The 23,664-nt window shown below is 38.3% G+C and overlaps 2 protein-coding genes and 1 long non-coding RNA gene across 6 annotated transcripts in view; 1 reads left to right on the top strand and 2 right to left on the bottom strand.

Moving 5' to 3' along the window:
* LOC103129528 (protein crumbs homolog 1-like) overlaps positions 1-693 on the bottom strand; it is a 28,968-nt gene extending 28,275 nt beyond the window's left edge. For all 3 annotated transcript variants that reach the window (XM_016665176.1, XM_016665177.1, XM_016665179.1), the window contains exon 1: positions 419-693. In XM_016665176.1, the coding sequence (XP_016520662.1) occupies positions 419-500 (82 nt within the window). In that variant the 5' untranslated portion in view covers positions 501-693. The remainder of the gene's footprint in view (positions 1-418) is intronic.
* A 1,811-nt stretch (positions 694-2,504) lies between these two features.
* On the bottom strand, positions 2,505-19,587 carry fam163ab (family with sequence similarity 163 member Ab). Of its 2 annotated transcripts, none has more exons than XM_007540665.2 (5): positions 18,647-19,587; positions 6,012-6,077; positions 5,908-5,929; positions 5,102-5,216; positions 2,505-4,221 (listed from the first exon to the last, which is right to left on the bottom strand). In XM_007540665.2, the coding sequence occupies exons 4-5, from the start codon at positions 5,192-5,194 to the stop codon at positions 3,823-3,825; spliced, it is 492 nt and encodes a 163-aa protein (XP_007540727.1). In that variant the 5' UTR covers positions 5,195-5,216; positions 5,908-5,929; positions 6,012-6,077; positions 18,647-19,587; the 3' UTR covers positions 2,505-3,822. The 2 variants fall into 2 exon arrangements, with proteins under 2 accessions (XP_007540727.1, XP_016520667.1); XM_016665181.1 differs by lacking the exon at positions 18,647-19,587 and adding an exon at positions 6,610-12,354.
* LOC107834221 (uncharacterized) lies at positions 13,051-19,634 on the top strand. Its single transcript, XR_001660008.1, has 3 exons — positions 13,051-14,591; positions 16,895-17,048; positions 18,642-19,634. It is a non-coding gene; the product is annotated as an uncharacterized LOC107834221 (long non-coding RNA).
* The last annotated feature ends 4,030 nt before the right edge of the window (positions 19,635-23,664 follow it).

The raw sequence follows: 23,664 nt of genomic DNA, 5'->3' as shown, positions 1-23,664 counted from the left end.
GATGTCAGTAGTTCATGGCAGTAGTTCATAGGATAAAATAATAATGTTCATTTTACTCAAAGATAAAAAGTAAAATCAGAGAAACTGATCATACTAAGAGGTCTCTGTTTTTTTTTCCTCAGCTGTATATGTCACACTTTATAATGTGATTTTATTTATAATCTCATATTTTTATACTGCATGTATAATTGGGTTTTTTATGTAATTTTACCACGATCAAAATTTGGTTTTGTCACCTGTGCCAAGATTTCCTCTCTATATTTTGTATTTTAAATCATGCAGGTGGGATGTCTATGTATCGTAAAAATGTCTTATTAGCAGAAGCATAAATCAGTGTAAAGCTTGACAACAAATAAGAAAACATGCAACTAATAACAGCTAAAGCACGATCCAGAGAGCAGGACTAAGAGTCACTTACCATCTATTAGAAGCAGCGAAGAAGCAAAAACTATCCAAGTAAGAATGTCAAAACTACCACAGCGAGTAAAATGCATTTTCATGGCGATGAACCATCCTGTTCCTGGTGTAGAAGTCCAGTCATGAGTGGATCTGTCTCCGTGTCTCTGTCTGCAGCTGCTCCGCCGCGGTTGTCAGCGCCAGACCCACTTGATGCGCACTTCTGCGCCCTTCGAGTTGGAGCACCATCCGCAACAGCCTCCATCAGAGAAAACAATTAAAGACTGAAGCGTGGCGCTCAGGGAGGCACGCGCTAACGTGCACGAGCATGCACAAACACAGAGTAGCCATGGAGACGAGCCACGTGGAAGGAATTTTTATTAATCAGGAGATGAAAACAGAGGTAGCTAACTGATGAACTGCGCTAATGGACGTGCCAGCAAAGATATTTGAACAGATATCTGGATCAAAACGTGAACTTACATTTGTAATGTATAAACAATAATAAGCTTCTATTGCAATTCAGAAAATTGCATAAAAAAATAAGAGGATTTTATAGATTTCAGATTGTAGTCTTCTTAATATCTTTGCCTGGTGGATGTAGAAAATGGGCCATGATGATGGGATACACATTGACTCCCATGTTGTAGTTTGATGCATTAATGTCTGGCAGGAAAATGTCTTTCTGGAGTTCCTCCAGTTTTTCTGTGCACTTCTCACCACTTAACTATTGAATTGTGCTACTTCAACCATTCAACTTCTACCATATTCTGCTCATTCAGGATATTACAGCTATGTCTTTTGGTATTGACATCTTCTACAGTGTATAAAACATTCAGCTTTTTGTAATCATCTTTGGGCCCATTGAAATGAATGGAACATCCCATAATTTCTGAAAAATCTGCTGAAAACTTTGCGCTGTTTCGGTTAAGTGCTTATTCCACCCTTTTCCCAAAGTTTACTGCTTGCAGACTACAATTCAAACCACTGAAAAGATCAACCACAACACTGCTGTGACCAATCACAGTGATGCTGACCAGGCGAGACATCACCATACCCACAAGATGGACAGGAAATATGAAGCTCCTAGTTCTGTCCACTGGTTTTCTTTAGGAATTGGTGTGTTACAGTCAAGGTCAAATTATATTTTCTTAATACCAAAAGGAAACTTATTGTTGCGTTTATTACCTATGTTTCTTTACAAGACGTACAATAACGAAGAGTCAATTTATAGACTTAGAAATATTTAATTGTCAAAAGTTTACACCATCAGATATTCATTTTTTAGTGTTATGACGTACAATTTTCTTTCAAACCACATTTAAAAACTTTTTTTTATTATTTTAAATATAACATATTAAGTAAACATTAAAATATATAGTTGCTACACTACATAAATAATTGAAGGACATCGAAGCTGTTCAAGATTACAGCCACACTGGGCTAGCGTATTTTACAGAATCACCTTGATTTGAAATATTAGAGGTTGTTAGTGAACTTCATTTGGTCTATTAGTTCATTTGTGTATGAAATCCAGCTGTGATTCAAATGGGTCATCCTTAGTGCACAAAGAAGCATTTAGAAAGTATCACTGAGATATAAATGTTATTTACCACTGCTGGAAAGAAATTTTGAAAGTTTATATTTGCATTTTTAACAGACCCCTCTAAATATTTGACCCCTGTCAAATCATTAAGGTTTATTGCTCCAAATCTTCAGCCATGCTGTAGACAGAAGACCAATATCACACAAAATGTAATTTTCAATGAGAAATTTTAAGTGAAAAGAAGGTGTATGTCTAATTTCTTTCAGTCAAAATGTCTGATATTTAATATGAGACCAGGAGAGAAAGATGAGTGTAGAAGAAATCCCATAAACCAGTAAATCAAACCCCCTTATTCCTAATGCTCAGATTCCTGCTTGCATCACCATCTTTCACACGGTGGGATCAAAAGATTGCTTTTAGGTAAATATTTACATAACATTTTTTGCATCTTTTTCAGACAAGAGAAAGTCACTGGGTTAATTTTAAGCAGATCAAGGGCTCAGGCTGTCATGTTTAGCTACTTGTTAAAAAAAAGAATTGAAACGCCATGTTTCAGTATTCTTTTTAAAAGATTTGGTAACACTACACACTGCAGCTCTTTCTGTACTCGAACTCAGGAGTCAGTCTTGGGAACTTTCCAACAAACATACTTGATGCTGGAACCTTCTTGAAGTTTTTCAGTTACTTTCACATAAACATTTTGAGAACTTGCAAGCTAATTTGCAGGAAAGTTTCCCATAACTTACCAGGTACTTACTTTAGGGTTTCCAGAACTTATCCGTTACTTTCCCAGAATCTATCAGGTCCTTTCTTTAACTTCACCATTCAGGAACTTACTAGATCCCTTTTGACAAACTTTTTTGGAACGTTCTGGTTACTTTGTGGGGCTTTGCAGTTTGCTTTCCCAGGACATACTATGTATGTTCCTGGAACTTAGTGGTAAGTTTTCAGAATGTACAAGGTGTTTTCCTGGAAGTTTCCTAAAGTTAAACTGACCAGGTACTGTTCCAAATCCTTTAGGAAATGTCCTGATTACTTTCCCAGAACCGAGAAAGTACTCTTATGAGAATAATTAGTACAAAGTAGGTTGCAGAAAAGTACATAATAAGTAGAATCAGCTTCCTGAATATTTCAGGAAAGTAACCTCTCACTCTTCCACTTGCTATAGGATCTGGGATGGTAACCAGTAAGTTCCAAAGAAAGCCTTTATTTTCCAGGAAACTAACCTGTAAGTACCAAGTAAGTAGCCCTTTAGCACAGGTTGCATAACATAGTGCCATCAAAAGTTTTTCATGTCTATCTACATGTATAGAATCATTACATCTTACAGGTTGTCAACAACATGTCCCAGGTATCCTGTTCACCATAAAAACTGCTGAAAGGAGACGGCTGGAAATGAAAAGCTATGATGTTGACTGAAGACCTTGCATAGAGGATTCAAATCCAGGTGTCCTCTGCTGCACACTGCCACACCTCATGCTTGCATAAATCCACAAACTTTTCTGTTTGTCAGCTACTTAAAAAAGGTAAACTTTTCTGTCTGTTTTTACTTATCCATACATTTCATCACAGTAACGTTTGGAAGAAGATACATAGCCCAAGTCGTACATGGATCTAGTTACTCCTCAGGGGAAAGCGATCCGTTAGTAATCAGCAGGCGTACCCTTCCACTAGGTACATGTTTGTATATTTAGCGGATCAGTTCTTTTTTGAAAATAAGGAGGAACTTATTTTTCATCTCCAGCTTCCTCGGTTATTTCTATTACAACCCAGATTGACTCTAAATGTGTTGCCTCCACAAACTCACTGGCATCTGCTGTGGAAGCCAAAATCTACAATAGTGGTTGTGTCTTTTCAGTGGCGCTGGTGTGTAGAGGTGGTCACACCTCGGTGCTGATGGCTCGGGTGTTGGTGTAGAAATCAGGAGGGCGACCGCGCTGGCTGTCCCTCAGCAGGGAGCCTCGGACAGCGGGCAGCGGCATCGCCAGCGCCTGGTTCTCATAGTGTGTTGGCATGTAGGTGACTCGCTCACCACCATTGCGTATCTCGTCAGTGGTACGGATGTAGAAGGGCGAGTCGTAGGGGGAGCAGGTGGGACAGTAGTGGTGTTGCCCCACGGTAAGTTTGGTGGGGTTAAAGGATTTGGCCGGCTCTGGTGGCGACAGCGACAGAGGGGTGATGATTGGTCCGTCCAGGCCAGTGATGCTGCAGGCGTTGCAAGCAAAGTGTTGCTGAGAGAGGGAGCCGCTGTCAGACCCATTCTTCTTACAGCAGTAGTACTATACACAAAGAAGTTTGAGAGAGTACGGATTGTAAATCAGCAATGAACTTTGGTGATCACATGTGGTCTATTAAGGTTCCTGAACAGGTTAGGATAGGTCTATGGTCTAAACAAAGCATGTTAATTGTATTTTGTGTTTCACAAAATTATTCTTAGATAATGACTCAGTTCTGTCTATTTTGAACTCCTTTCAGAATGAGCTGTTTTAGCCATTCTTCCCACTTTAAATCCAAATAAGCTGCTGCTGGCCTCCCTCCCAACTCAATATTTACATTTGCATGTAAAAATTACTTCAAACAGATGTGCAATTATACAACCATACATCTCTGAAAAGCATAAGTAGAGCCTCCTGCACAACCAACTAGAATGCAGCAAGTGGTTTTTGGATAGTAAGTCCAGCAGCCATTGAAAGATCAGTGAGATCAATTTGACATTTTTATTTTTTACACTTCAAAAACAAGAGTCTGTTTTAACACATTTCTGTGCTAAATACAGGCTTAATTACTAAATTAGATTAATATCACAATGAGTCTCTTTTGTCAGATCAAAAGTATCTTCTGAAAATAACCTTTAGGCAGGCATTAAAGACATGGTGATATAGCATAAATAAAGGCCTGAACACATATCAGTATGTGTGCAGTTAATCTATAAAATTAAACATAAATGATAATAAATGCACTTTTCAGTAGTAAAAACAATATTGACTATGACTTTAGATAAAATGAGTGACAAAAGTCTAAATAGGAAATTACTTTCTAGTTTTTTATTGTTTTAACCCGTATTTGGGATTTGTTTTGACCTGAAAGTGGGCCTTCCCTCTATGAAACCGTTGTGGTGCCAGACCTTTACTGTGTGAAACCCATCCGGCAACGTCGTACCTGGAGTCTACAGTAGCAGAGCACGGCTATGATACACAGAAGTATCACTGTGGCCAGTATTCCTCCAGTTATGACAACAGTTCCAGCTGTCATCCGACCAGCTCTCCATCAAACTCTGAACACAGAAACAGAAATCATCAAAGGGAAAACAGGAAGTTTACACACCTAGGAATTAAATGAATGATGTGCTGTGCAGTGCAGGGATTTACATACACACAGTGGAACAAATGTCTAAATGAACTATAATAGTTGATCAGTTTTTTGGTTGAGGCCTTCCATGTTTAGATAATTATTCCCTCTGGTTTTGAATGTTGTGCAGCTGGAAGGACTTTTTCTTATATCTTATTTTTGAATTCCTGAACTATTATGTTTGCATTTTAAATTATCGTATAGTTGGCTTTGATTTCTTTAAACAAATTTTTGAAAAGATCAAGGTTGCACTTATTCAACAGAAATTGAGCTGATTACATTTTTCTTACTGATGGAAACAGGCATTTTTTTAATATCGTTATATGTTCAGAGATTTACGTCTAAAATTTCAAGTCGAAATTCACAGATTGAAGAAGTATTTATATTTCTGGGTTTACAAAATTACTGCACAATAAATTATTTTATTTCAAATACCTGATTCAGTGTGATTGGATTCAAAAATTTTAGTGAATTCCAGTAAATGCCAAAAATAACAGCAATTGTAATTTATGTATTTTCTAGTCCTACAGAAAATGTGTTCCTTTTAAACATTAAGCTTTTTATTAAAGAGAAATTGTCTTGTTGTGCAGACCTAGTTGCTACTAAGCAATACTCACGTTCAGCAAAGTAGCTTAACACCTGAAAGCAGACAAACAACGTATCATGTAAAATGAGCGGTACATACAGTTTGTTGTATTGTTAGTAGGTAAGACACACTTACATCAGGGGAGTGTTTGGAAGTTATTTGGTTTGAACTTCAGTCAAAGGAAATTCTCTATGAACATTTCTAAACAGAGGGAAGAAAAAAATCAGCATCAGAGAAATTGAACTGAAGCTACACCGACTGTCTTCCTCCACAAGGTGGCACTAAGAGAACAGAAAAATATCTCTCAAACCGGATAAAGCATCGTTTAATTTTACACTCCTATAACAAAAAGAAGGAGCATTAAAATAAAAAACATTTGCAGAACAAATATCAGAAAAATCCATACAGCTCGTCTGCTTCTCTCTCTTTCTTGCGCAGGAAAACACTCAGAGACACACATGGATCACCAGAAGACAGCGGCAGTAAAAGTGATTTAGGAACGAAGGTTGCAGCTGATTGGAGTTGGTGTGCAGTCTGAGGCTTGTCCAGGTGAAGTGAAATCTATTACTGCTGATAAAAACATGTCCAACCAGCCCAGATTGGTGTGCAGGCAGAGCCTGTAATTTGAAGCAATGAGAGAAAGAAGCACTGTAATGGAAAAAAAAAAGACTAAATGGACAAGCTAGCCTAAAGTCTGAGGACTGTAATTATAACAGTAATTAAGACAGCTCACCAGGACAATGCAGAAAGTCTCTCACTGAGAGAGCAAACCTTGTTGCATCATATTCAAAAAGACTTCAGGATCAGCAAAGTTTCCAGTCTTTGGTTTGCAGCATTCAAGCCTTTGAATGTTTCCAGCTGTTTGCAGCTGTTGCAGCTTTTGTTGTATTTTGCTCCTGGAATGTTTTAGTTTGTCCAACTCAACAAAGATGCAGCACATTTCCCTTCCAGAGTCAACAATAGGAGCATCTACAAACCTGCAGGGAAGGACACCATGTTTATTTATCTTAGAGATGATGCAGCATGGCACCTGTCCTATTCCTCTATGTCACCATGACGTTACTCCAGCTCATGCAATTCAAATTCAAAAATATCTTATTGATCCCAATTAAAGCCAGCAGAGTGACTCGGAACAGGAAATGAATCACTGATTTCATCGCATCATCCTTCACTCACATAGACACAAAGCTGTACACACATTAGTTTTCATCCTTGCTTCCATGCTTGTGTGGCGCTCCGCCAGCAAACCTGCTGGTTAGATAAATCTGAGTTTACTTCACTTGACAACCTATCTGCATCAGCACACACATTACAAATGCACAAGAGCTACAGAAAGCAGAAGCAAAGCTGGATTATTTACTGCAGAGTGGCCTCCATACCTCTGATAAGCCTCCAAAACACAAAATGGACAAGCTTCACCAAATAAATCTGCCTTCTGTAAAATACAGGCACTAGAATTGTAAGTATACTTTTCTATTTCTTGTGTAATTGTAGGAAATTGGAGGCAATGTCAAATTAATTGAACCTCATTTCAGCTAAACCTCTTTGTTTGCAAAGCAGTACATATATGACCCACATATGAAACATGCACTTCATCTGCAGCAGTCAGAAATACCCTGTAAGACTCTCTGTATCTCTATCCAGTCGTAAAAACTGGAATATTTTATTGAATTTGGTTAAGAAGAGCCGTGTTTCCATTAAATGGGTAAGAAATGTGTTTCTAAATGCCACTCTGTTACAAATGGGAGTCGCACTTCGCTCTCGGCTCAGCACATTCAACACTAGATTGGATTTAGACAAGTCATTATTTTTCTTAAAACATGCAACTGCACCGCTTCAACTGGAGGCAACAATTTTCCAAGCTGACATTCATCCCTCATAATGACGGAGCTGGAGGTCTGGAGAAGTGTAAGAAATGATGGTGGCTGAAGGTCAGAGTTATACAATGACCTTCATACTTACACTGTGTGCACAGTTAATAGGCAAGTGAGTATTTGCCCATGTCATCATTTCTAGACATATTTTCTAAGTCTAAGATGAAGACATTTGAATTCTCAATGGATTTAATCATAGCTGATGTTTCTGTATAAAGAGGGAGGGTGTGGCCTAAAGAGGTTAAATACCAAAGTGTGTATAATTATTATGGAGCTTTTTTTCTAGACAAAATGGCCCAAAAGAGAGATTTAACTCTGAAAAGTGACAAAGTACCAAAAGCTTCTCAGATGGATGTGGCACTCTTGAAATTGCTAAGATATCAGAGTGTGATCAGGGAACGATCAAACATTTTGTTGCAAAAAGTCAACAAGAAACATGCTGAGAAAAAAAAAAAAACATGCAAATTGACTTCCAAGGATTTGAGAAGAATCAAGTACGAAGATGCCAAGATCAAATTAATGTCCAGTTCTGTCATATTCCATAAATTAAAACTTTTTGGAGTACCGAGAAGTAAAAAATGTTCAAACGTCAAAGACAAATAATTTTTTTTTAAAAAAACCTCGAAAATGTGAACAAACCCAGTGCAAGTGAGTGATATTAAATACAAAACAAAACGTCAATAACATACAATAAAACATATTTAGATCATTTGCTTTACTAACCCAGCTCTGAATAGTTTAAGATTATTTATATGACAAAGAAATTATTAAAACCTTTGTCTTGACTTCTTTTTTGCCGCAAAACAATAACAATAAGTAAAGTCCTGTGCTGCCGTCCTCAACATAATTTAAGCACCACATTAATTCATTTTGTCTTAATATATAATGCATGTTTTAACAAGCCTCTGGTACCTTGAGTAGTCATTACTCGTTCTCCATTTTGCAGCTATTTGCAGCAGCAACAGCCCAGCAGGCTGAGATTGATGACGGAACATTTTGGTTCAATTACTTGATTTTGCTCAGGGTCATTCAGGTCAGAAAACACGGACTGCTGTCCAGTGTGATCCTGTTGGCCCTCTGAGGCCAGATGATCAATACAGGCACTGAGATTAGTTGGTTTTTGTGGATATGAAGAAAGTTCAGGTCCTTTTCTCACTGCAGCCTGCAGTTTTCTGTGCAGCTGTAAATCCTGAAGGCAGATTTATAACTGAAGATCATTATGTCCTCTTCAGGCTACTGTACTGTCTTCAAGCCTGCCAGTTCCTGATTCAGCCCTTTCACACACTCATTTTCAGTCAAAATGTGGCTGTGACCTTTACTCACTCAGAAATGCACAATGTCTTTAAGTCATCAAAGTCAATTTTATTTATTTTAACCCAGAAAAACACACGGTATACCATCGCCAACACATTTATTACTTGGTTGTTGTTGTTTTTTTTCAAAACAGAACAACTTACCGAATAACTACTATTTGTTTCCTCAATGCAAAATTGAAAATCATAATAATGAACTCAACGAATAAGTAATGTTACGTATTTTCGGTTTTTGCTTATTCAGCATCTTATTCACAAAACAAATAGCTCTAATAGGCTCATCCAAACCCACACGTAAAGTACAGGAGGTAAACAACTTATACGCTCATTTTGCATCAGATCACAGCCCCTTACAATCTAAACCTTTTTCACATCCTGCCAAAATATAATCCCAAATGTTTGACTTTCTGCAGGCCTGAGAGGTTCGATAAAAAACAAACAAAACCAAAGAAGACATTAGACAGTTCAAGAACAAAGACGTGTCAGGGTCAGGTTTACGTCAGACCTGGAAATGACCGGGAAATGAAGTGAAGCTCATCTTTTCTTTTCTTTCTGGGACATGAACATGGAGGGAGTCAAATATTTAATCAGAAGCACTAACAATACGCTTGTTGAGATCATTTCTCTTCCTCACAAGCAAACTGCTGCATCCAGCCTGGTGGGAACACTACTAACCACGATACAGACTCACTTCGACTTCGAGCTGAATTGATTCTCCGTCTAATTTATGTCCGGTTCAGACAGATTCCTTGTAAAGGACTTGAGCAGGAAAAGCACCTGACGTCAAACATGCAGGCCGCTTTGCATTCCTGTTTTATCAGGTTTACAGGATTTCATTATGGCTGCTGAGCTCCTCCTCTGCCGCCCTGCGATGTGCCAGCTTCTCCCCGCATTTGGCAGACGTGCTGCATCGCTGCGAGCAAATCCAGCAGCGCAGGGCAGAGGACAGGCAGGGAAGCTGTAATTACTTCACTCCTATTTTGCTGGTCAGCATGGCAGGCTCATAAAACAAATTGAAATTGTGGAGCTTTCATCTTTGAATGAACACTGTGCCACAAATAGCACCTAAGCTAATATTCACATCAAGCTTCTTAAATGACTAAAGTAAGAAAGTGGAGGAAAGGATGATGAGGAAAGCAGAGCTGGTTTCTTAAGCGTCGGTGTTTCCATTAGAGTTAAATCATTGTCTTCAGAAGGAGCCTCAACATTAAGCAGAGCAAATTACGTTAGAGACACAGTACATTCATAATATATAAGATCCACAGCTCTACGGGTGATGCTGCTCATCTTCCAAAGGACGAGAATCAACGTATGTTTGAATATCTTCACTCTTTCCTTGACTGATTTCACACATAAATAAACAGTCCATCTTTTATCATCACACTCTCCTTCTGTTCACTGGATTTTACATCATTAAACGAATCTAGTCTTTACTAAGTTTAAAATAAGTACACCTTGGCTGCTTTCAAAAGTAGCAACCAGGTGTTCCCCATCTTAATGCACTTAAGTATCTGCTTGTCAGCATCTGTGAACGCCTCCATCAGAAACAGCAGTTTCAGACTTTTTTAATACATCAGAAGTACTGATGTATTAAACTGATTCTATACCTACAGAAGGACACAATGTATACTGAGAATATTACATGTTAAGACTAAGTGATATGGCTGAAAAATGTACCACAATATGAACTTTTCATATCAGTCGACATCAATAATTATTGGCTATTTTTTTGTTTTAAATATCTGAAATACTGCCGAAGTGGTGACTTGACTTTTCCCATTTTATTCACTGTTTCTCCTCAACCTGTTGTACTTTTCCTCTCCACCCCATTGTTTTTATTCATGAGGTGCGGTGGCGAAACCCGAAACTGCTGCAGCACAAGTTGCTCAACAGGTTGTTGCTAGGTAACCACAAGTTACTCAACAGGTTGTTGCTAGGTAACCAGAGAGAGAGTGAGTTAGTTGATTCCACCAACCTTGCTTAGAAGAAGCTGAGCGATTCAAGTCTTTCCTCTGTCCTTCCTCTGTATTCATCTCTCCCTCTACCCTGACTAGTCTGCCAGTTCCTGCTGCTGCAAAACATCCACATAGTATGATGCTGCCACCACCATCCTTAACACAATCCTGTCTCAGAGGTCTACCGGTAATCCTTTGATTTAATGCTTGGTGTTTGACCTCTGACCTGCTCTGTCACATGAAGGAGCTTATACAGCTGGACTCAGTTTAAGTTGTAGAAACAACTCCCAGGCTCAATTTGGCGCGGGTATTTAAGTAAATGTCGTTTCTTCGGTTTCTGTTTCTAGTAAATTTGCCAAAAACACAAACTTTTTTCCACATTATCATAATTTAGTATTTGGGTGTAGAATTTAAAATGATTTGGAATAAGGCTCTAATGTGAGAAATTGTGGAAAAAGTGAAGCACTGTGAATACTTTCCGAACTTCTTTCTGCATTTTTTTTCTTCTTTGAGTTTCTATTTATAAGTTCACAATAAAATCCCAGATTCCTTCAGCTGACCTCTTTCATTTTAGATTCAGCTTTGTGCAAAATCAACACAAACAACATATATGTGGAGACAGCCTTTTTTAAATCAGTCAGTCAGACTATGTTTTATTAGCCCTCAGCCCTTAATGAGTTTTTCTCACAGCTGTCAATACAGACCACAACCTCATATATAAGTATAAACTTCAGCATGTTGGCTAAAAGCTGACCTTCAGCTTACAGGACGGTAACTAAATCTGCTGCACCGTCCTGCCAGCAGCCGGGCAGACAGTCAGAAAACGCAACACTTCCAGGACAAACAGCTCCTCAGATCTCTGATCTGCCAGGTCGCAAAACCAGCCGAGAAAGCAGCTGTGTGGCAGTTCACTTATGAGAATTTTAAGAAATTTGAAAGAAGCTCAGCTCTTTTTCTCCTATGTGAAAGCACTAACTTGTGTTTGATAAAAAAAAAGAAGGTCCTGTTTTTTTATTCCTCCATATGCATCATAACTCTGCAGAAACACCCTGATCTACAGTCAAGAGACAAGTGTTTTTGAAATATTTGGTCATGGATGTAGGTATTGTTGGAAAATTGTCTGTAAAATGTTATGAAAAAAATGCTATCTCTACTGAGAAATAAATTAGGACATCAGTTATATTTACTTAAAAATGAGGAAAAGAAAATACAACAGACAAAATGTTACCTAGCAATTTGAAACAAAAGTTTGAAAGACAGACCTCTGTATGGAGCAGAAGTAGATGGCATTCGAAATAACCACACTCACCAAGCAAGTTTACCCTGAAAGCAGACTGAAAGATGCTAAATGTCATCATGAGACCTGCAGCAGGCTCTTGCTCCTGTTGACATAACAGCGAATGTTTTATAATCAGAAAGAGACTGATCAAAGAAACTAATGCTCTCTGAGAAAAAAGTAAGGAGAGACAACAGAAAAAGATCAGGACTTCTGGAATAATCCTATTTGGACAGAAGGTTCCATCCAATGTGGTGATGGACTCAGACCTGAACCTCCAGGGATACATAAAGACGACTACAAAGACGGCCTTCTATCACCTGAAGAACATTTCCAGGGTTAAAGGACGAAAATCCCAGCAAGATCAAGAGAACCTTATTTATATGTTTATTTTTAGTTGCACTGATTACTACAACTGTATGCATAAAAAAAATCAGTCAGACTGATGCAAAATGCTGCTTCTCACTAAAACTAGAAAAATAGAGCACATCACCCCAGTTCTGAAATCCTTACAGTGGCTCCCTGTAGCTCAGAGAATAGACCTGAACATACTGTTATCATTTGTGTTTACAAATTACTGAATGTCTCAACATTCGATAATATTAAGTCAATTACTGAATGTTATCGACATTCAGTAATTGACCTAATAGGCCGGTTGTTGTATCAACCTTTCAGACCTCTCAGGTCTTCTGGTTCTGGTCTGCTCTGCATCCCCATAATCACAGCCAAACATGGAGAAGCAGCATTCAGTTTTTATACTCCTTTAATCAGAAACAAACTTCCAGAAAACTGAAAAACTGTTGAAACACTGAGTTCTTTTAAACCAAGGCTGAATATTTGCTTAGAGCTGCCTTTGAATAATGTTAACTGGAACGTCGTCGATTTTATCTGTATTCCAACTTTTCATCGCTTTCTTTAAAATACTCTGAATTGCCGAGCAGCTGCTGGATTCAGAGAATTTGTCTTGCTTCCCAAAAGTGATTATGTAAGTGTGAGCATGAAGTCAGAGGGTTTTTTGTCATTTTAAAGTTTCCTCTCTCTGTGCATGTGTTTGTCATTCTGATCATATCAGGAAGTGTCCGTGTTTTTGATGAGTCACCACAGATAGAGCAGCAGCAGCTAAGCTACGTTTGCAGATAACAGCGGTTCTCTTCCAGAGGCCTGAGGCTCTGCCAACAAGACTTCCTCTCTGTGGCCTCATCCTTACCCATACGACTTCACTTCCCTTCACAGCCGTGTTCACGTCCACACGCTGCAGGCTGCATGAAGCCGGTCCTGCAAAGTGTGAACTAAACCTAAGACAGGGACTGAATGGTAAAGGCTGCTTTTGTTTTTGAGTGACTCATTGTTAAATACTTTAGATTAGAGGTTTGTGAACAATATTGTTAAGTAGAAATGTTTCTTCCTCATCTCATTTGAAGAAGTAAATATTTATAACACTGAAAAAGGGCAAGACACAAAAAAGCTGGCTGTTCAGACTACTTACTGTGTTGTTGAGAACAAGAGAGAAAGACGGGAATTAATATTTTTCAGAGTTTAGCAACAGGAGTGATTCAGAAACCAGCTTTGACGCGGCATCTTAGATAAATGTACTAAGTTGGGTCAAACCTGGCAGGTAGAGCTGGATGTGCTGATATGGACTTAAATCTGTCCAGAAACACAAATACTGCTCTTGAAAAACATTCTCATTTATAATACATCTATTTAGCACACCAGTCAAATAAAAAGTGTAATTTGTATTTGTATCACTAAACTGCACAAAGACACGGCATTTAAAAAAATTAAAAAATGAGGAAGAAAAAACAATGTTGTAGAAAAGGGAAGGGACTGGATGGTTGTTCAGTGGTCTGAAATAATATTTTACATGAAAGTACATTTAGCATTTGGAGTTTCACTGTTAGAGATTATTTGTGGCGACATGTCATCTGCTAGTGTTGGTGTATTATGTTTTAATAAGTCCAAAGTCAGGAAGATTTAGAGCTTAAAAGCTTCCTTCTGCTTATAGGCTTCATGGAGAGGCTGATTTCATTTTCAAACAAGACTTTCTTGCTGCCCACACTGACAAAAGTAGGAATAGCTACTTTTAATGACCAACTGAGATGGATTGGCTATCAAACTGGTCTAGCCCTAAGAAGAAACTATGAGGTTTAGTTCAAGAGGAAAATAAGAAACACCAGAATCAACAATCCAGACAAACTGAAGGCAACTAGAAGCAACCAACCTGGGCTTTCTCAGCTGAGCTACAGGCTGATCACCTCCATGAAATCCATGCAAAACGAGCCAAGAGCAAGAATACTGTACAGTACAGATATATTTATCTTTTTTTTCATCATTTTCTTTCACTAGTCTTATGCAGTATTTCAGTTTTCTGGCAAACAACATTAGAATACTAAAGTACATCAAATTTATATCAGGTAAAGAAATAATCATTAAAAAATAATATAAACAATGCTTGAAATATATCACTCTGTAGTAAAGTGCAATGTAGGATTCCCAGATTTCTAAATGAATTGCTGATATTCAACATGCATTGAGATGCACTCTGTATGTTAGATTATCGTTTTGAACTGAATTAGACTGGATTCTATTTAACTGGATATAAATCAGACCTGCATTCTGACGTGAGATTAAATTTGCTTTATGAATTCACTGAAGTGGATTTGAATGGAGGACGGTTTTTCTATTGTGACCCAGAAAACTGTGAAACAGTCTGATCTCGCTTTCTGCAGCTCTTTGTGGCAGTCCTGTCCTAAAATGTTTGCACTTTGGACACTGATTGGTCACAGCTCTGCTCACTTTTAGTGTGTGATTACAGTGCACTCAACTGGCAACTTTACGCCAAGAAATACCAATCCTGCAGCCACAAAACCCTTAAGGGATGATGCATTATTCAAACACAGCCCCTGAAACACTGAAACACTTTCCTCCTTGCTGGCTGGTTCTGGACTCTGCACCCATGCACAAACATACAAACATATAAACACTGCAGAGCTATAACACATTCTTCCATGCATGTTGTTCCAGCAGAAGTGTTTTATAACCGGACCAGACGGAGTACTCTATCCCGCCTGCGGGTCAGATAGAGACCAAATCTGACAGCTAACCACTCTCTACAGCAAAAATAGCTTTAATGATTAAAAAAAATTACTAATTTAAATTCTTCTCACGGAGTATGTCTTACACTGAAATTATGTCAGCAGTCTGTTTCAGCAGGGTAAGATCTTTATTAATTAAAGAAAGCCAAATGTCACAGTCAAACCCTCAGATGTTCTTCATGTCTGGACGTGATGCAAGAATGTGGCTCCTGTTCCTTTAACCACATATACCCAACGCTGGTAGGAATCATTCCAACCAGCCGGCTCAGTTATTTAATATTACAGCTTTTCATCTATTTTTCAGCTACAAACCATGACTAAGATACAAGGAATGTTATAAGAGAAAGATTAGGGTTCAACAAAAGTTGAATTGTAATAAATCCTCACCACTAATTATTAGAGATGAACTGGTCCAATATTAAAATCTTTATCGGTCCCGGTACTGAAAAAATTCTAGATCGGGTAACGTGACAATTAATAACGGCAGATCTATTCTGTCTAATTCTACACTTTCAGCTCTGAACAACCTCATGCTTTATTATTTATTATTCATTATATTTCTAATTTATAATTGCACTTTCTCAACCATTTGAAATAAAGTTTGTTGCAGTTTATTTTTACATTGTTTTTACAACCAAGGTAGTCAACCTACTGTTTTTGTCAGTTTCATTTCCTTTGTTATTTACTTTTCATTGGCTGTTTCTCCAAATTGCACTTGCTGAACAACTTTAAGTTGTTTTGTTTTTACACCTTTGACCAAGCTTATGAAGCAGAGTTATAAAATAAATTTGTAATTCAGTACATTTATGTCGATATTTTAAAAAAGGAACATGTTAAGTCAGTTCAGCACTGTTTTTCTGCGTCGGATTGGGGTCAGCACCATTTGTGTATATCAAAAACTAGTTTAATACATTTAATTGGATTTAATTATCCTGATATCCAGGCAGAGTTCTTGCAAATGGCTCAGACTATTTATATACAAATAAATGCCACTCAGGGGAGACATGATCAAAAACAAGAAAAAATGTAATTATTTGAGCTTTGAAGGGTTGGTTTACATGCAGTGATGTCTCAGAAACACATATAAATAATAATAGTAGTGATTAGTAATCGTAGTAATAATAATAAATCATTATTGAAAGTGAAGAGTGGCCTATTGTTTATCAAGTGACGATGTAAATAAAAACTGTTTACTTTTACAGCAGCGACTCCTTGTGTTATAAATCATCTACAGAACATGGGAGATCAGTGTATTACTTCATATCATGAATACATTCGATTTTAAAAGCTTCCATTTGTTCAATCAAGCTGAAATTTTGCAAAAGCTTATAAACACACATCTGTTTACTGCAAACAGCCACTATGTCAGAGGTTTTAAGGTTATGCAGGTAAATTAAATCTGATCTTCAGGCAGCAGCAGGTTATATTTTTTGTCAGCTTTGAGCTGTTGGCTCATTATTCAACTTGTATTAGATACATTTTAACTGTTGCTGCTCTGTTGGCAGTGGCAGCCCTGACTACAGACTCCTCTGGGAAATCAGCCCACTTCCTGTTGCATCGGAGGCAGAGGAGGAGCAGCGAGTGGAGGGAGAAATCGGGAGGATGCAAAGAGGCTGCGCTACAGTTATTTAGTCAAGCTGCACTTTTCATCCTTCCTGTGTGAGAAATGGGGTCAATGTGGCACATACAGCCCTGCACCTGCTGTTGAGTGGTGATGTGAAGGCGCAATGGCTTCTCCTGACTGTATTTTATAGCTGCTCATTGAATGCAATGTACAGAAGAGCCAAACTGGAAGCATTGTTTTCTTTGTTTATTATGAGAATGTAGTTTCAGGGGATGAAAGCTAAAAAAACAGGGCAAAGGCAAAAACTCTTTACTGTACATTTAACTACTTTCACTGCTGAGGTGCAGGAATAGCATCATGTTGCACATGTGTAGAAAACAGGAGGAAAACACATCTGGCTCCATCTTTACCAATTTATTTGTAGGATTTAATTTTCCTGAAGTGACATGTTAGAATGAAACTTTAGTGTTGTTCAAGTAGCTGTTAATAATTAAACTTTGATTTTGACCTCCTAATGAAATGCTAGATTTACTTTTATCTGAGAATACAACTTTGGACTGGTGAGCAACAGTTCAGTCCTTTTTCCTCTTTCACCTGAGGAAAGACATTCGGATGTTCCCTCTGCTTAACTCAAAGAGGTCATCAGTCGTAGTCTAAGTCTTCAACATGTCAGTCCCTCCTTCCAGTTTTTCGCTATTCTGCGAACACTAAAATATATGCGAAATCAACAGATCTCCAGCAGTTTTCATGGTAATGAAAATTAAGAATTTACTGCAATTTTTTGCAAAATATAATCAAAACCGTTGGGTTTATGTGACAGCTAACTCCCACCTGCAGGTGGCAGTATTTCATACTTTCACTACACTACAGCTTCAGCCTTATGAGTTATAGTTCGTGATCAATGTGGCAAGTAACAAAACTTGAGCTATTCAAATTCTTTAAAGATTAAAAGTATTTGTGTCCAATGAGACTATTTCTTTTCTATGTAGTTTTTGGAAGGGGTTTAATGAGGAAAATATCAAAATTTCTTGCAAATATTTCCACAAAATAAAATATTTTTATTGGAGAGAAAAAATCGCAAAAACAATCAAGAAATCCTAAAGGAACTGATGTGTTAGTGTGAGTGCCTTATTCTACTTCAGTTTTTCCTTCCACTTAACTTTTTCTTATTATCCTTGAATACATAACTTGGTAAACAGCCAGCTTCTTTCTTCAGAGGCTGAATCTTGGACTGTCAAAAAAAAAAAATCTTTCTATACAAAATCTTTTTTTTTTTTATTGAAATACTGAAAGAAATACAAACCTTTTTCGTTCCTTTCAAACCTCAACATGGTTTAATTTCTGGACTAATTTATGTGACTTTATTAAACTTTTCAACACTTTTTTACTCAAAAGCTGACTGCCTTAAGTTTCAGTCTTTGCCTTACATCATCCTCTCTCGGTCTGTTTTTAATGACATGTCAGAAGATCACAGCAGCTGCAAAATGGCAAAGCCCCAAGACTCGGTCCTTAAGCTTCTTTAGTCACTTTATTTGCAATGGCAGCTGGAAGTTAAACATGTTCACATTGAAAGTAAACATGGACTAGCTGTGACTGCGTTATGTATTATTTAACAAAGACTAATGAAATGAGCTGCCGGAATAAAAAATAAATAAATCTGATTATGCAGCTTTGTTTCTCCATAACAGCATACCTGGTTCAGTTAGATGCTCGGACAGCGCATCTCGAAGCGACCCAGTGGATCCAGACCGAGAACAGCCGCCAGCATCCTTATCTCAACCGCAGAGGAGCGCTGGGCATGGGACTGCGGCGGAACTTCTCCAAGGATGAGCCGGAGTCCGGCGCGCACTCCGCCGCTGAGAAACAAACACAAACCCCTACAGTCCGAGGGACCAACACACAGCAGTTCAGGCTGACCAGCGCGGAGACATCCGGGACCGGAGGTGCACGACCAGACTGGTCAGAGGACGGAGACGCTCCGGGACAAGCGCCTTTTTACTCGCATGTAGCCTTTAAAGCTACGGGTTCACCTTCTGATCTTCACGGGAATCCAAAGATACAGATGTAAAGAAATAGACCAAAAAAAAAATAACAAATGATGAAAACATTGAGATAAAATAAACATCCAACAAGTGCTGGACTTAGATGCAAAAGCAGAGAGCAGTGGTGGGAGGATAGGGAGGAAGAGGAAGGAGGAGAAGAGCCGCCCCGCGTCATGGACCCTCTCTCTCTTGCAAAAAGAAAAAAAAAAAAAAACGTGATCTCCTGTATTACACAAGCCGCACTGTAAGGATATCTGCAAAAATACTGCACGAAACATGGTAGCATGATGATTTGACCTTTTCAGCTGTAGATTATTGCTGAGAAAATAAGAAAACTCGGCTTACCTCGGTCTCCAACATGCTGCCTCATCCTGTATTACTGTAGCTTAAAAAATCTGAAACCCGCATCAAAAGACAAATTTAAAGAATAAAGCAAAACCTCCCACTGTTCTTTAATGGGATCAGAACCCAAACAGACATCACTTTATGAACCTTTGTTCTCTGAAGTCAATTCCCCAGAAATTTCCCACCAACCCCAACATCAACAACCAACATGGCCGCCTCACAAACTGCATCACTAGCAGCTCTTTATTTGCTCTCCTGATTATATTGTTAAATCAGTATTAATCTGCAGATTATGTCTTTTAGCAGTATAATGTGATTCATGCTTATATGATGCTGGTGTTTCTGAGTCTGATCATAATCCATGAACATCTCAGTGGTCTTGATGTCTCCTCTGGATGGAATGAGTCCGATGGAAGACACTCGCTATGTCGATATGACACAGAGCCCTAATTTTAGCGAAACCACTCAACGATATGTACAACCTGTCCGGCTGTCCATGCGCTCCATCATGGTAACCCAATACAACCCAGATATTTAAGGAATTCTTTAAAAATCACTGACAAATATCAGAGTTTTCCTGTTTTCAATGCCCATGTTTAGTGGAACCTTGCAGAAATGGGTGGCTTTGTGTCATGTGGGAGGTTTTCTCCTGCAGGGATGCAGTCAGCGTCAGGCCCTAATTTCTGTTGAGGATTTGTCGTCATGGACACAAGTCAGCTCTTCCAGCTGAGTACAGGTGAAGCTGTTTGGGTCTACCACTTTGTGTTTATTCCTGGATCTTTTAAGAAATTGAAAATGCAATCTTCCTGCATCTTCAAAGAGCCCTGGATTCATTCATTTACTTATTTATACAGCCCTTTGAAAAACCAAAGGCAACCAAAGAGCAGTAGAGGTCAATCATAAAATACAAAGTTAAAAATAAACACCAACACAAAATGTCGTGGTTCTGGTTGTGCAGAACCACCATCCTGCCAATTTCAAAGACGGTGAAAACCTTTTTGGCATTTGTCATCAAGGGTCATGGAAGTGTGAATCAAACGCTTGACCAGCTGTTCAACAGCCTGTTTGAATCTTCTTTTTGCAATTTCAAACATAACTTGCACCATCTTTAATTTGGCGAGTTTTAAGATTTTATTCATGAATATATAAATACCTCTCCGCTGGGTTCAGCATGTTCTCAGGAAAGTGGAGATGTGATGTACAAGGTAGAATAATGCTACAGTAAAACCACAAACACAGACCTCTGAGCCACAGTAATTGATTTGCCCTAAATCACTGCTCCCTTAATCTACTTACTGTTGCAACCAAGTCAACGCAAATATCAATAGAGAAGGAAGGTCTGGCTGACTAAACAGGGCTCTGCTTGTGTTACAAACCAGCAGAGGCACTTAGAGATTGATGCAAGCAGAGAGCTGAGGACATGAGGGTGGTGGAAGTCTGCGATCACACAATGCTGCAGGAGTAAGAAATCTTAAGGAAAAAGAAAAATGGGGGAGGGAGAGGAAGCTGAGGGAGCAAGATATGAGCAAAGCTTCTGTACAACATGCTGCAGGAGGCCTGATCAAAGGGAACAGTGAGTTTCACCAAATCTGGGATGTTTTCGGGTTTAAACGGTTTGTTCATTTAAACTTTCCAGGGCCACATCTGAAGAAACAAACAAAAAACCTCAGAGACTTTCCACTGTAGCTCTGCACACAGAAAATAGTTAATATAATTACCTGCTGTTCTTGTGGCCGGGCCGGCACAGCACCTTTTATTCTAACCTGCATACAAAATATTTGTATGGTTTGGTGGGTACTAACATTCAAGTAAATCATAAAATTACTAAAGTTTTTAAGAAACCAAGGCCTAATAAATGTTTACTCGAGCAACCCGTCCACTCAGCTTTGAATAAAAGTTAATCTAACTTCAAACTAGACAATACAAATATTTTTAGTCAAATTTAAACACTTTGCTGGACTCCACACTCCTCCTTTTTGTGTATAATCAAAGAAATTCAACAGAACTCTGGGATGTTTCTGCAGCTGTCAGAATTAATTGTTCAATTCAAATAGGGCATTAAATTTCACTACCTTACAATCTGGAGTTTTTACTTTATTAATACCAAAGACAAATTAAATGTTGTTGCAACTTGCACAATTTGAAACAAGAGTCGTAGAGGCCGTTATCTGTGAAGGGTCTCCTGTACCAGTCCATCATAGAGCAGTTCTGAAGAAGCCTCTGACTGAAGACAGTGCAAAGGATGCTCAGGGTTGTCCAAACATGTTCTGTTTTATAAAGAGTCCTTCTTTGCACCATAATCTCCAGATGTTCCAGCGTAGTCATCAGAACAGAACCAGCCTTCTTTACCAGATTGTTCAGCTTTTTTCAGTCTGTCTCTGATGCTGCTGACCCAGCAGGAGCAGACTGCACTCTCCACAACAGGTTTATAGAAGATATGCTGCAAACACTGAAAGGTAGGGCTGCTTCTTTAAAACTTAAGTTTAAATTCAGAAAATCATCATAAATTCATGATCAAATTTAGATGGTTGATTCTGTCGTATTCAAGAAACCCTAGACTGAACGGAGGAACTGAGAGGGAAGGATGTGTTGATGATGCTCAAGTTAAATGATAATTTACTGGATCTTTCCCCTATTTGGAAAGACGGCAGTTGAACAGGAAGTAAAAGTGGAAAGCAAAAATATTTTGCACACTATTTTAGTAGTACTCCAGACCATAAACACTTCAATTTCAATATTCTTTTCCAGATGTCACTATGTAAAAGAACCCTGCAGTGTACAGACCAGCTAATGGAAAGCATGGCAGCCTTTTCCAGGAGTCCGTACTCCACATGTAATTGTATTTGAAAGAAATACTGTGCTGTATTCAGGGGGAGGTGCAGACACTAGATCTGAGCATCAGATTGCTGGATCAGTCAGCAGTGACCTTCCCTCTCATCATCATCATGCCAGACTGCTCTTAGTATTACAAGATTACATTTTAGCCAGACAGGAAGTGCATGATGCTGCAGAAGATGGATGACGGAAAAGTTTCAGGTGTCTCAGTGTTTAAATGACGGAGGTGACACCGAAAATAGAGCCTCCCGTCCGCAAATATAACAAAGCGTTACCGCAGCTGAAGTTACAGTGATTAAATCTGGGCTTACAACAGACAGAAATCAGGGTTCACGCACTTTTTCCACAGTAAAATTCAAACACTTTAAGCATTTTAAAGGTAACCTTTCATACCTTTAAAATCTCCAAAAAAAATGTTCCCACAAAGTTTTCTGGCATCAAGGAAATGGAAATAATTTCGGAAATAGCGATAATTTTGGTGATTCTAACTGACCTAAAAGAAACACCTCACTCTGTTATCAAAGAACCAGGGATTACGTTAAGTAACCCAACGTTTAGTCTGATTTAACTTCAGTGAGAAAAAAAGCGCCTTTTTATTAGATGAATGAAAATATCTGGTTTTGACTGTAAATAACAAATTTAGGCTTTAAATCAATCATTAGATTACACTTTATAACAAAACTGAGCAGTATGAATATCATGCAACTTATAGGACTTTTATATATATATTTAAGTATATATTTTTTATTTTAATCAAACATCTAATTAAGAGAAATTAGTTGTTTAATTTCAATTAAATTTCAGCAGTCACAGTGAAGAGTTAAATCCAGAGGTTTATTACTATGCAAGTGTCTCCTCCTCGATTCAATACATCACTGACAAATTGTTAGGAAAAAACTGTACAAACAAATCCTGTACAGCTGTGCAAATACTTTATGGGTTAAAGCAAACACTGCAGCCTTTTTAGAGCTGTGTACAGATGAGCAGCATCCTCATGGCAGCCAGTAGAGTTAAGAGGTCACACCAAGTGTGTGTGTGCCAAAAGAGCTAATGTTATTTCCTGTGTGTGGATGAAGCACTGATTTGATGTTTATCTGCCCATCCCTGGTATGTAACTGGAGAGACAAAAGCAACAATAAAACACTAGAAGACATTTATTTGTCAATTCCCACTTAAAAAAAGAAGCATTATTTAAAGGAGTGTATGCTGCAGTCAACCTGAGAAACATCTTTAAAGAGGAGAATGGAGGATGATTTAAAACTTCTTTATTAAGATCAGGGTGTGAGAGCCTGATCAGTAAGTGAATCCCCAAATTCATCATTATCAGAGTGGCTGCCTGCCAGCTGCAGAGCTTAAAGTGGTACAGCAAGATGAAGAACATAAAAAATCTATCTGAAACAAGAAAATCTACCTGGAAGTGTTCAAGTATGAAGAAATACAGCAAAAATTATCCTGAGTTTCAGCTGCAAGAAACACTTGATCCACTCAG

This window comes from Poecilia formosa, unplaced genomic scaffold, assembly GCF_000485575.1.
Source record: "Poecilia formosa unplaced genomic scaffold, Poecilia_formosa-5.1.2 Scaffold553, whole genome shotgun sequence".
NCBI classification, from domain to species: domain Eukaryota; kingdom Metazoa; phylum Chordata; class Actinopteri; order Cyprinodontiformes; family Poeciliidae; genus Poecilia; species Poecilia formosa.
The sequence above is the reverse complement of the archived record's forward strand: the minus strand, read 5'-3'. Positions and strand labels throughout refer to the sequence as shown.